General features: G+C 38.3%; 1 protein-coding gene across 3 annotated transcripts in view; it reads left to right on the top strand.

Annotated features, from left to right (window-relative positions):
* Positions 1–13,921, top strand: part of traf1 (TNF receptor-associated factor 1) — a 66,650-nt gene that overhangs the window by 32,041 nt on the left and 20,688 nt on the right. For all 3 annotated transcript variants that reach the window (XM_069887579.1, XM_069887594.1, XM_069887586.1), the window contains 6 exons: positions 834–918; positions 3,748–3,846; positions 6,416–6,577; positions 7,710–7,781; positions 11,794–11,862; positions 13,137–13,658. In XM_069887579.1, the coding sequence (XP_069743680.1) occupies positions 834–918; positions 3,748–3,846; positions 6,416–6,577; positions 7,710–7,781; positions 11,794–11,862; positions 13,137–13,658 (1,009 nt within the window). The remainder of the gene's footprint in view (positions 1–833; positions 919–3,747; positions 3,847–6,415; positions 6,578–7,709; positions 7,782–11,793; positions 11,863–13,136; positions 13,659–13,921) is intronic.

Consider the following 13,921-nt stretch of genomic DNA (forward strand, 5'->3'; position numbering starts at 1 on the left):
GCTTTAGATGTTTTAACGCAATTGATTTAGAAACTTTATGAACAAACATGAAAATAAATTATCTATGCTAGCTGCCTCAGCTGTAGAGTTGCTGACAGATCCTTAGAATCCCTGGGACTCCCCCACAGTAAAAAGAGCAGTTCTTGGTGTCATCATGTTAGGAGGAAGCATCTATTTTATTGGAATCAACAAGTGGGGCTTTCATTGAAAAAATGTTGGGAACATTTTCAATACTGAGCTGATTCAACACTTTGAGGTACTCATGTGATTTTGATATATATTTTTGATGAAGGTGACCTGTATGGAAATTAGCAATTTACTGCTGGAGGAGAGTGTTTATATTTTGTTTTCCTTTATGTTGAGAGAGACATTTGTTTTTCTCTAATTTCTGTTTATAAACCTGTATGCATAATATTGTTCAAGTGCAGGAATAAGTTTATTAAATTGAGTTTGAAAGTCCACTTTTGATATATAATTAACCACTGGTTTCTATGCATTTCCCTTAATGTGGTGTAACTCCAAATTTAAAGTGCAGAAAGGGATAAGAATTATAGTTTAAGTTTTTTTCTAACATTGCTCCAACACTAGCTTAATGTAAATGCCCTGATGCACCATCATTTACCACAAAAGACTGAGGTTGTGAAACTGATAGGCTTTTATTGACTATAGACTGGAGCAGCAACCAACCTCATCATCGACTGATCATGGCAGGAAGAGTGGGGACCATGCAAAGGGGTAATGGGTAGGATTGGTCTCGAGAGGCAGTAGCCAATCACAGTGTAACAGTGGTTTACCACAGGTTCATATTGAACTATTTTGCTTCTGTTGAACAGATACAATACAAGTTCAGTTTGCCAAAAATGTAAAGAAGATGACCCACAGAATATTAATGAAGACAGCATTTTGGCTTTAGGAAAGGTATGGAATTTTGAAATAGTAGCCTTTCAATCAATGATGTTTAGCAGTTTCCATGTAAAATAATATGTTAAATATACTGATTGACGTTTAAAATCTGGATCCTTTTTTAGTATTTGGAATTTACTAAACTTTTTTTTTATTGCGGCGGCTTTTTCCCCACAATTATCCAGGAATCCAGTTCTAACAAGAGGGATTTAAAAAAACATTGATAGTAGATCAGTGAACAAAGACCAATTAGTGCCTTGATGTTGATTTCTTAATTTATATGTGTCATTTAATTTAAAAAAACAGAAGTCTTAATGAGACAATCAGCAATTTTTTAAAACAATGTTGAATTACAGCCCAGTAAATAGGCCCTTTAGCCCATGAGCCCATGCCACTAAAATGCACAAATTAACCAGCAAACTCCATACATTTTTGGGGAGCGGGAGAAACCCTGCGTAGATCACAGGGAGAACATATAGACAGCACAGTTTCAAAGTTTGCTGTAATAGTGTTGTGCTAACCATGTTCTGTTGGCACTGTAAATTCCTGGGAAATTCTCTTCAGTGGACAGTTTATATTTTAAGGAATTCCCATGGGGGAAATTGTGAGAATGCACTTGTTTGACACTAATTACCAATTACCTTCTGAAAATAGAAAATGAATGTCCAGTGATCTTTTTTGGGTAAACTGTGAAAAATTAATTCGATCCTGATTAATTACCCAAGTATTTAAAGATTCTTGATGTTAAAAATTAAATCATCTTTAGATTTTCAGGTTTCTCCATATCATAGAAATATAACTGAGATGAGAGAAGTTGAGACCTAGATATGTTCCATGCATTGGCTGTCAGCTAAAAATAAATGTTTCCATTCCCTTTACGCTGATATGTCACAGTTCTTCTTTGTAAAAGTCAAATACATTGTGGTAACTTTACCAAGAATCTTGCACCAATTAACACGGACAGATAATTCATTTATTGAGCCTTAACAGGAAACATTTAAAATATTCTTAACAATTAACTCGGTCTTAATATTTTCGATATTTTGAGATGGGAAAATTATTACACGTGTAGAACACCATAAATTGTAAAACTGATTTACAAGATACAGAGGGTTTCTCAAGCTTGATGCTTTCATGCAAGGATGCTGGATTTCTAGGAATATTTCTTGCCCCTTCTTAAAAGTTTAAAAGCCAGTCCTTGGCTGCTGATGTAAGACTGTAATGTGGAGTCAACTAGTAAGAAGCCGCCTTTTAAACACAGCCTAAACTTAGTATTTCCAGAATGTTTCATTCTTGCCCAAGGTTTGTTTTTGCCTGAATAGGATCTTACTCAGACTGAATTTCCACTGCAGTTAGAACCTTAGGACATTACAGCACAGACACAGGCCTTTTGGCCCTTCTAATCTATGCTGAACTATTATTCTGCTTAGTTCCACTGACCTGTAGCCAGGCCCCATAGCCCTCCATATCCATGTACCTGTCTAAATTCATCATAAATGTTAAAATTGAGCCTGCATTCACCATTTCAGCTGGCAGCTCATTCCACACTCCCTGTGTGAAGAAGTTTCCCCCTAATATTCCCCCTAAACTTTCATCAACTCCTTAGCCATGTGTTAAGCTATATTATCCTCTTATTTCTAACCTCAGTGCCACATGGCATGGGTAGCAATCTTGATATCACAACCCTAGAGGGCTGTCCTTCAACTTTGCACCCAACTCCCTGAACACTCTTTGCAGGACTTCCTCACCCTTCCTACCCACATCATTAGTCCTTACATGGACCACAATATCTGGCTGCTCATCCTCCCTCCTGACAATGTCGTTAACTCGTTCTGCTATTTCTCGGACCCTGGCATCAGGGAGGCAACGTGCCGTCCAGGATTCTTGATCCCTTCCACAGAATCTCTCATCTGTCCCCCTAACAATAGAATCCCCTATCAATACAGCTCGCCTATTCTCCTCCCTTTCCTTCTTAGTCATAAGACCAGGCTCTATACCAGAAACCTGTTCACTGTGGCTTGTTCCTGGTAGGTACCTCCCCCAAACAGTATCCAAAATAATACGCAGGGGTGCCCTGCACTGATTGCCTCTTCCCTCTCCTGACTCTCACCCAGCTACTCTCCTCCTGCCTCCTAGGTGCAATAGTATCCCTGTAACTCCTGTCTATCACCTCCTCAGCATCTCGAATGATCCAGAGTTCATCCAACTCTAGCTCCAATCAGTTTGTAGGGAGCTGTGGCTGGATGCACTACTCCAGATGAAGTGTCCTTGAAGCTGGCTTCTCTGACTACCCACATTCTGCAAGAGGACCATTCCCCTGCCTTGGCTGCCATTCCCACTGTCTATGACTAGAGAGAAAAAAATAATAAGATAAATAAAACCTCCCTTTTCCTGTGCCTACCTTTTGAATCCTTTTTGTTCCTCGAATAGGGTGGCCTTTACTTCAACTCCTGCACCACCACCTCAACACCTTTTTGCCGAAGCCTCTTGAGCCAAAGCCTTAGCACTCTGACTCAGACCGCTCCCTCGATGACCACTCCGCTACATGGTTCCTCAATTTGATAGTGATACTCAACTTTTATTTAAATCTTTGCTGCTGCTGCCTTGGTCACAAATTGTTACAAGTTGCAAAGATTTTCATTGAGGCCCAGACAATTTTTAATAAATTTAAAATTCAAAAATATATATTTATAAATATACTGTATGCTGATAAATAACAGAAAATAGTAATAAGTATATTTCTTGACACAAGAACTTTTGATTTTTTAAAAAAAAAGGCACTCTATCCGTATTCAGTTTTCAAACCAGTTTGAAGAAATTCAGTAATTATGCTTATATTTAAAGATGTTCAGTGATGCTGCAGTATCCAAGGAGATCTTGGATTTGAAAGTACATTGCATCAATCCTGGTTGTACCTGGAAAAGCATAATGAAGAATTATGAGGTGGGTTTTACAATCTTATAGTTTCATGAAATTGTCAGGTTTTTTTTAAAATGTAATGACTTCCTGCAAGGTTTGTGAAGAAGATCTTTCGATTTACTGAGGGCTCTTGGTTTTATAAAGATCTTCTGATAATGTCCAATAATTTTAGTCATTCTACGTGTTAATGATTTTTACTGACTTAGTTTGAATTGCCTCCCTTTATTCAGCTTATATAATTTGTAAAACTGTTAACCATCTTTTGTATCTCAATCATTTTACTTCATTGTTTCCTAACAATATTGAAACACCAATGCCTAAAAATTGGAGCTATTTGTGTATAACTGTTATGCACATATCGCTCATGATATCTGTTTGGTTCATGTTTGTCCTCCACGTTGATTAGTGACCATCAGGAAATTGGTCAAAGCACCTCTAACTGTTTGAAGAGTTGTGCTGTTGCTCCTTCTTTTTCTGAACACTATGATTGATAACTCTGAATGCATGTTGCACCCAGGTGCTTTATATCCATTCTTGTCATGGTTTCATTAGCCTGATCTCCATGCTTGTTTGTAGATTGGAACTTCCATCAGTGACTTGGATCATTTTGATCAACATCCCATGATTCTCTGCTCCTGTTCAGTTTGGCCGCAGGGCCATTTACTGTACACTTGCTTTTAACTTCCCTAAATGCACTTCTCTGGATTAAACTTGATCTATAATTTTTCCAACCACATTTACAACTGATCTATCTCCTTTTGTATCCTTGGGCACCCTTTCTTGCTATTTGCAATGCCACTTATTTTTCATTTTATCTGCTGGCTTATAAATCAGACCCCTTTCATTTTCATTCACAACATTAATAAGTAAACCATGTGACCTCTACCTCACAGTAGGATAAGAACAGTAGTTGCATGGGAACACCATTACCTTTGGGTTCCCCTCCAAGTTGAACACTATCCTGTCAGAATTATTTTGCTGGTCCATTATCATAACTGATTCTAAATCAAGTAGCTTCTTACCCAGTGGTAGGATAGGACCACCTTCAGCAGATATATTACAGTGGGTCGAGAAGGCAGCTCACCATCACTTTATCGTGGATAATTCAAGGTGGACAATAAATACGAGCTTCGCCAGTAATATCCAGATCCTGAAGATGTATTTTTTTAAATGCTAACTTCATAAAAATGTTTTAATTATTTTTTTTATCTGACATGTGTCACCCAATTGGCTCCTCAGGACTTGAAAGCTTGGATCCAAGTCCACATGAGACAACTAGATAGCTCTTCTTGAAACAGAGAAAATGTTTAAATAAGTAGGAAACTCACCCAGAGGGATCCATGCCAGCATAGCTTTTGTGGTGGAAAGTTGCTGCTTGTTAATGATTTTTTTGTAATATTTTATTTATAATTTTAATACATTTAACAATCAAAAATCAAACCAAATGTAAAACATCAAGAAAACCCCTCCCTTCTATGCAAGTCCTATTAAACTGAGAAAGAATGAAGGAAAAGAAAAAAAAATCATCCCATTGTCAGTGTGTACAATAAAACATATGGAGACACGATAGTACTACATTGTTAAAATCTTTACAGAGGTCCACTGGCTAGCTAATAGCAATCATAACTATATTGGCACTAGTGAGGTACCTATATGCTCTAAATAAGGCTGCCAGATTTTTAGGAAGGTGTTGCATCCTTTTCTAAGATTGTACGTAACCTTTTCGAATGGGATGCAGCTATTCTTCTCTGAAGACCATGAGTAGATGGGAATCAGACTTCCATGTTACTACTATGCATTTCCTGGGCAATTTCTGTGAACTTAATTTGAGAATTAGTTAGTGATCTACCAACCATGGCAAAGTTCCCCAGAAGACAAAGCTCTGGGTCTACTGGGAAGGTGACTCCTGTGATCTTAGTCAGGGTATCACAGAGGTCATACCAGAAGTGCCTCACCTTCATGCAAAGCCAGGTAGAACGTAAAAAGGAACCAATCTCTACACCACATCAAAAGCATATCTCTGATAATTCAGGTTTATATGGGTGTAATTTCTGTGGGGTGAGGTAGAGTTGATGGAGAAAATTATGAGCCAACAAACTTCCCTGACATAGATCTGACCAGAGTTGTTCAGCAATTGTTGTGTCTAGGTCTGACCCATCTCACCCTAGACTTGGCAAACCTGGCTTTGCCCTCACTCATCAATAAAAAGTACATTCTAGAAATAAACTTTTATACATTTCCTTCATGGAGTAGTTTCTCCTTTTTGGTGAGTCCTGGTAGAGTCATTTCAGGGCCCTAAGGAAGGATTGCAACTGAAGGTAACAAAAAAAGGTCTTAGTGGACGAGTTATATTTCTTCTTCAGCTATTCAAATGACATGGAAACTCCTTTTTCATAACAATCTTCCAGATGTTGTATCTCATGATACCAACCTTCCAAAATGTTATTGTTCAAAGTCATAGGTATAATTTCATTTTGTATTAAAAGGTATCTTCAATGACAATCCTCTTTTCAGTTGTTCATGATTTTTGAGAGATCTTAACTATTGTAACTTCTGAAGTTAAAGTCTTAGAACTTTTTTTTATTGTTTCTAGGATCATGTAACTCAGTGTGAATTTTCACTGATTCCTTGCAGTACAGGGTGCGGATTGATGGTTCTAAGGAAGAAACTAGCAGATCATTTGGAAAAAGAATGTAAAAATAATATGGTGGAATGTCAGCAATGTGATGTGAGGATGTTTATGAACGATTTGCAGGTTTGGTGCCAACATTTCTTGCTATAGAATAACATGTATAACAAAATTTGATTTCTGTGTATTCTTCGAGTAGGAATTCAAAATTTGTGCAACTCCAATTGTATAATATTATTCCAATCTATACTGGTGGAAACATTTTATATATTTGAATGTGATTAATTTAATGTGAGCTAATGAAAGGGTTGTCTTGTCCGAGAATTGGACTTGTTAGGTTGTTACATGAGATTTAGCCAGATGTTGAAGTTCTGAATTTTAGCTTCCTCAATAATTCTGATCAATCTCATTTTAAAGGAAATAGCTGGAAAAATACCCCAGAAAATGCTGGAAACATTCAGGGTTAATGCTTTTGATCCGCCACACTTTATCATACCTAATTTATTTCTTATTTCAAGTTTCCAGCTTCTGCAGTTTTTAATTTTTGTGAAAGCTGAAATGTTAATGCATCATTAGACTATTGAGTAAAAGTTTTTAAAAAATCACAAATGCAAGAAATCTGGAATAAAAATAGAAAATTCTGGAAACACAATGGGTTTTGGAGCTGAAACTTCCACTGTCCACTGTTCACAAAGTTTTTTTTACTGTTTGCATATCAGTCTTTGGAATTCCATTGTAAAGATTCTATTTTGAATTTCTAACCGCCATAACTCTTTTTGAAGGCAACTACACTGCCAAAGTCTTTGTAGTTCACAGAAATGGGTTATTTAGTCTAATTTTCCATGTACGTCTCAGATGTCGAAGTGAAAACAAAATCTATGCCAAATTTCTGGTTGAAGTTTTACAGTACCATATTCCTTTAGATTGTTAAAAGATTATTATGAACCTCACAATCAAGATACAATGTAACTAATGTCCATTTCTGCTTTTAAATTTTCTCAGTAGAATGCATGAAATCCACTGTAGCTAATGTATGTTATAGCTGCACATTATTTAATGCTATCTCTGTGAAAAATCTTTCTGCAGCTTTACTATATTGGTCTGAATTCTTAATACATATCCAACAAATTAAAATGTAGGTGATAACAAGAGTATATGGGTTTTTTTAAAATCAATGCTCACTGTAACTTAATAAACTTTGTTTATTCTGGTGAATATATCAAGAATTTAATCTCATTTTTCTTTCCTCACATATCAGAAGCATGTGTGTGAAAAAGTTCATTCCAAAGAAAAAAAAACATTTAAGTTTGACTCAGCTAACAAAGAAAAGGTAGGTCTACTTCTTAACTCATTGTGTTTAAAAACACTGAAACGTGGAGGAACTCAGTTGGTCTGTTCAGCATCTGTGGGAGACAAAGATATATTGCTGCCATTTTGGGCCTGAGCCCTTTCTTCAAGGAAAAAGTAAATCAGGAAAGGCAGAAGCAGAATATATCAGAAAGTCTCAGAATTCAAACAATGGGGGAGGAGACCAACAAAAGCCATTAATTGGATGTGATAAGGGACTAGGTAGAACTTATCATATCTGTGCGATAGGAGACAGGGAGTGGAGAGATGACAGGAGAACCAAGGGGTGGGGTTTTAACGAAAGCCAGAGAAGTTGATATTAATGCCAACCGATTGGAGGTTGCCCAGTTGGAAAATGAGGTGTTGTTCCTCCAATTTACGGGTGGTCTCAGTCTGGAAGTACATGAGACCTTGAACAGACCTGTCGGCAAGGGAATGGATGGAGAATTGAAATGGGCAGCCACCGGGAGATCGATGCTATTGTGGCCGACAGAGCTGAGTTGCTCAACAAAGCGATCTTTTAGTCTGCGTCCAGTCTCCAATGTAGAGGAGACCACAGCGGGAGAACCGGATGCATTAGATGACCCCTGCAGATTCATAAGTGAAATATTGCTTCACTTGGAAGGACTGTTTGGGGCTCTGAATGGTGCTGAGGGAGGTGGTGTGGGCGCAGGTGGAGCATCTCCTGTGGTCATAGGGGTAGGTCCCAAAGGGACGATTGGTAGGGAGAGAGGATTAGATAAGGGAGTCACTGAGGGAGCGGTCCTTACGGAAGGCAGAGAGGGGAATATGTGGCTGGTGGTGGGGTCACATAGTAGGTAGCAGAAATGATGGAGGAGGATGTGTTGGATGCAGAGGCTGGTGGGGTGGTAAGTGAGGACAAGAGGAATCCTGTCCTTGTTGCGTGTTGGGAAGGAGGGGGCCAGGGCAGATGTGCGGGTTATGGAGGATATGCAGGTGTGTGTCGAGTTGATGGTGGTAGAAGGAAATCCACATTGTTTAAAGAAGGGCATCTCTGATAATCTGGCATAGAAATCCTCATGCTGAGTGCAGATGCGATGGAGATGGAAGAATTGAGAGAACAGAATGGAATCCTTACAAGAGACAGGGTGGGAAGAAGTATAGTCAAGGTAGCTGTGGGAGTTGGTGGGTTTATAGAAGATGTCTGTAGAGAGGTTTGTCTCCTGAGATCCTGAGATGGAAACAGAGAGATTGAGGAAAGGGAGAGTGTTGCTAGAGATGGATCAAGTAAATTTGAGGTCGGAGTGGAAGTTGGCAGCAGCAAAGTAGTCATCGATGTAGTGGAGGGAGTTGAGGGGCCTTGTCTGTGTAGGCTTGTAGCATGGATTGTTCCTCGTAGCCAACAAAAAGGCAGGTATAGCTGAAGCCCATGTGGGTACCCATGGCTACCCCTTTAAACTGGAGAAAGTGCAATGAGTCAAAGGAGAAATTAATGAGGGTGAGGACCAGCCAGAGGAGGAGGGTGGTGGTGGAGGGAAACTGGTTGGTTCTTTTGTCCAAAAAGAAACAAAGGGCTTTAAGGCCAGTATGGGGAATGGAGGTGTATAGGGATTGGATATCCATGGTAAATATGAGGCAATGGAGTTCAGTGCACTGGAAGTTGTTGAAGTGATGGAAGGCATGTGAAGTGTCCCTGATGTAAGTGGGGAGGGACTGGACCTCGTGGGACAAAACAGAGTCAAGTTAAGTGGAGACCAATTCGTTGGGACAGGAGCATGTGGACACAATGGGTCTGCCAGGACAATTAGGTTTGTGGATGTTGGGTAGGAGGTAGAAACGGTCAGAATGGGATTGGGGAAACAATGAGGTTGAAGGCCATGCCAGAGAAGTGATTCAAAGTGATGAGTTCCGAAATGGTGCGTGATACAGTGGTTTGATGAGTTTTGGTGGGGTTCTGTTGGAGGGGTAAGTAAGAGGAGGTGTCTGAGAGTTGTTGTCTGGCTTTGGCCAGATAGGGGTCAGTGCGCCAAACCATAACAGTGTCACCTTGTCTGCAGGTTTGTTGGTGAGGTTTGGATTGATACAGATAGAGTGGAGGGCCAGGCGTTCTGAAGGGGTGAGATTGGAATGAGTGAGAGGTGTAGTGAAGTCGATATGGTTGATGTCACAGTGGCAGTTGGAAATATAAAGGTTCAGAAGACTAGAACGAGGTGTCCAGGAGGAGGAAGAAGGTTTAAAGTGGGAGAAGGTATCAGTAGTGGGGGGGTTGAGAATCCTGGTTGTGGAAGTAAGCATGAAGAAAGAGCTGACAGAAGAAAAGTTCAGAACTCGTTAAGGTGTGGGCAAAGGAGAATGAAGGTGAGGCCTTTACTGAGAACAAGAGGGGAAGGTCGGAGGGGATGGTGAAGACCAGGCAGTATTTAGGGGGAGGATCAATGGGGTGGAGGGTGTCGGGGAGGTGAGGAAGATGGGTGGATCAGGAGGTGGAGGTTAGGAAGGGTCCATGGGAGGATGGGGAAGGTTCCCTCTCCAACCTCTGCCTCTAGAAGTGCTCGGTCCTCTCTCTCTCTCTCGCTCTCTCTCTGACTCTGGGAGCGCATGTATTGTTGATAATTTTTAGTTAAAACAACATGAGAAGTATATTGGGTCCTATTCAACCTCAAATTATGTACTGGAAAATGTGCCACAATTCATGCTGTCTTAGATTGATCACAGCATTAAAATGCTTCTTTTAGAAAGGGATATAACGAAACTGTTCTCACTTCCCAATCATTATCCAGGTTTCAGAGTGCCGAGTGGGGGAAGCTATTTTTAAGGAATAGTCTGCAAATATAGGGTTTTAAAATTCATGAGGTAAAAGAATGTTGTGGGGTAAAAAGTTAAGGACATGTAATTTCAGAAAGCCCTATTATTTCCAAATTATATTATAATTGACAACTGAAAATTTCTCTGGAAATATAATTGGATATCAAAACTTGTAGTTACTTATCTAAAGTGAAGTTCCATGCCAATATTCTCTATAAACAACCATAAACTGAAGCCCACTTCTGTTATTAGTGTGTTTGGAGTCATACAGCATGGCCCAATCTGTCCATGCTAACCAAAGGGCCCCACCCTCCTTTGTCCCACCTGCCTGTGTTTGGCCTATATCCCTCTAAACTTATCCTATCCAGTATCTACCTGAATGTTTCTTAGAAATTGAATAGTACTTCCAACTTGTTCCATATACCAACTGCCCTTTGTGTAAAAAAAAAAGTTACCTCTCTGGTTCCTGTTAAATCTCTCCACCTCATCCCCTGGTTCTCAATTCCCTTACTCTGGGAAAAAAGATTTATGTGTTCACCCAATCTATTCTTATGAATTTTTTACACCTCTGTGAGAACACCCCACATCCTCTTGTGCTCCATGGAATAAATCAACCTCTCCCTGTTGCTCAGGCTTCTGAGTCCTGGCAACATTCTCCTAAATCTTCTCCGCACCCACTCCATTTAATAGTTTTTTAAAATTATGGTAAACTTATAATTTATCAAATTTACAGTAGTCTTTGTTCTGAAATACTATCTGGTGCATATGTTCAGATTTGTTCTACTATTGCTGTATTCCGACATAAATGAGCTTTATTTGGAGAATTGAGTCCAAGACCAACACATGGTTAAGCTGTCAGCTCTAAAACACTCTCTTATGATGACTCTCTTTGGGCCTACTTGTAATATTGGTCTTGATCATTAAGCATGGGAGATTTGAATGAAACACTAAGGTGAATTCCCTTTGGTTGATAATTTTACTGCGTCACCAGTAAATAATTAGCAGTAGAGTTGCTAGGTAGACCCCAAATCTAAACCATGGCATTTGAAGCCTCATGGAATTACAATAAAAATGTTGTGATGGGTAACCTCACAAGCCAGAAAGGATGACAAGGCCCAATGTTAAGTTGTTATCGCCATACAAGATGTACTGAAATAATGAAATTATTTTTAATGTCAATTTAATAAAAGAACTGCCTTTATATTGTATGCTGGATACCTGTTTTCCAGTCTCGTTCTCCTGGAGGAAACCGAACACGTGATAGCTGTCGTTTTTCAGATTTAGGCTGCAATTTCAAGGTAGATGTCTTTTTTATTTTTAAAAACTAATGGGTTTTTGTTGGAATTGGTAAATCTCTTTTTCGAAACAATTTTTGTTTCCTTCATGGGATTTCAGACCAAGGAAGAAATATTTTGCTTTTTTTAAATAACTTTGGGAAAGAAATTGTACCTTTGAAATCGACATCCTGGCATTGCACATGCTCTGAAGATTACATTCTCCATGATGTTTGGTATAAAATTGGCTATACTTCTTCAAGATAGTTTATGGTTGAAATTAATAATGTGTGATCTGACATTTGAAATTGACACCCATGATGAATTTTTATCATCTATGCAGAATGTTTTTTAGCCAACATTGTGTAAGAATTTATAGTGTGAGTGAATGAGACAGTTTTGTAAGGTTTTAAGAACTTGACCTTTTACTTGCAAATTCCGGGTGAATTTTAAAACAGAAGTTTTATTAAATATCTGGTTGTCCATCCATTTTATGGCATTCCTGCAATGTGAATGTGGTTGTTTATTTTGTTTTAAAAATCTTTCTCTTTTCACTTCTCTCAAAACACTTCATTCATGATAAAAATGAAGTATAGATATTTCTGTAATATGGGATGAGTCTTTTTTTTTGGTTTAAAGCTTCTTGCAGGATGGGCACAACTGGCATTTTTAATTAGTCTCAAATCAATTATTGAATATTATGTAGAAATACATAAGCCGCCCCACAATGAGAAACTTGGCAGTCAGATTAGCAATAGGATGAATTGAATAAGAGATGAAGGATAATTTGAATGATATGATGAAGAATCAATAGTAGAATGAAGACAGTAAAGATAATTTTCATTGATTCCTCGCATGAAGAGCTGATGTAGATATCTAACAGTGTAAAATGATGTTTTTTTAATAACATTAGGACTTTATGTGAAAGTGAATTTTTGTGAAAGAAACATTTCTATATTTAGATTATATAGTTATATTGGTTGTGCCTTACAGAATGAATTAGTTTCTTCTACCTTTTCAATTCTCCTATCCAGTCCCACATCACCTTATTTATATTGTATTCAGCTATAACCTGCGATCCATTCCATCTGTTTCTGTCACATTTGCATGACCAATTATTATTTAACTCTGGTATCTAAAATCAGTATATTAGTTTGAAATATGTCTCTGCTGTTGGGTATAATTTAGCATAGGGGTTTTTATAAACTTCTATAGGGACTGCACTGTAAATTATATCTTGAAAACTGTTTTGATATTCATTTAATGCTTAGTGAATATTTTAATGTTTACTTACAAAGGCTGGCAAAGAGCGTCTCAAGGATCATGAAAATAGTTCAGTTGCAGCCCATCTCACTTTATTACTTCAGTTTGCTAATAATCTGAAAACCAGCGACTTGCACAATTCCGACATTGTTAATAATGATGAAAATGCATCAGTACTTTCTGTCCCATCGTTGATTACTCAGCTGCAGCTCAGAGTCCAAGAAATTGAAAAGAATATGTTGTCGTTGTCATACAGAGGTTCGTTAACCTCTTTACACACGCAGGCTGCAGTGGAATCAAATGATGACTTAGAAATGGATCACTATGAAGGAACTTCTAGTTCTAAGAACAGTTTAGATTTGCAGACTCCACCATTTTCTGGTCAGATATTAGCAGGGTGTCAAAATAAGATTGATGCACTTGAACGGAAAATCCAGACATTTGAAAATATTGTGACTGTTTTAAACCGAGAGGTGGAAAAGACTCAAACTACAATGCTTGCATTTGAGAGACAAAATAAGATTGACCAAGATACCATTAAAGCCTTGGAATGCAAGGTAAGTTGTTTTGTTATATATTCCTGTCTTATTTTTTCTGCATGTGGTAAGAAGTGCACCATTTTAATGAAAATCTAAAGCAGTGGTTTCAACATTTTTCTTTCCACTCACATACCACTTTATGTATTCCCTATGCCATAGGTGCTCTGTGATTAGTAAGGGATTGCTTAAAGTTTGAAAACCACTGTTTTAATCGTACCTAATTGTTTCGTTATGTTCACGGTTTCATAACTTCAAAGGAAATGGGCCAATGACAATTTTTC

The sequence above is a fragment of the Narcine bancroftii genome, chromosome 1, assembly GCF_036971445.1.
Source record: "Narcine bancroftii isolate sNarBan1 chromosome 1, sNarBan1.hap1, whole genome shotgun sequence".
In the NCBI taxonomy this organism is placed as follows: Eukaryota; Metazoa; Chordata; class Chondrichthyes; order Torpediniformes; family Narcinidae; genus Narcine; species Narcine bancroftii.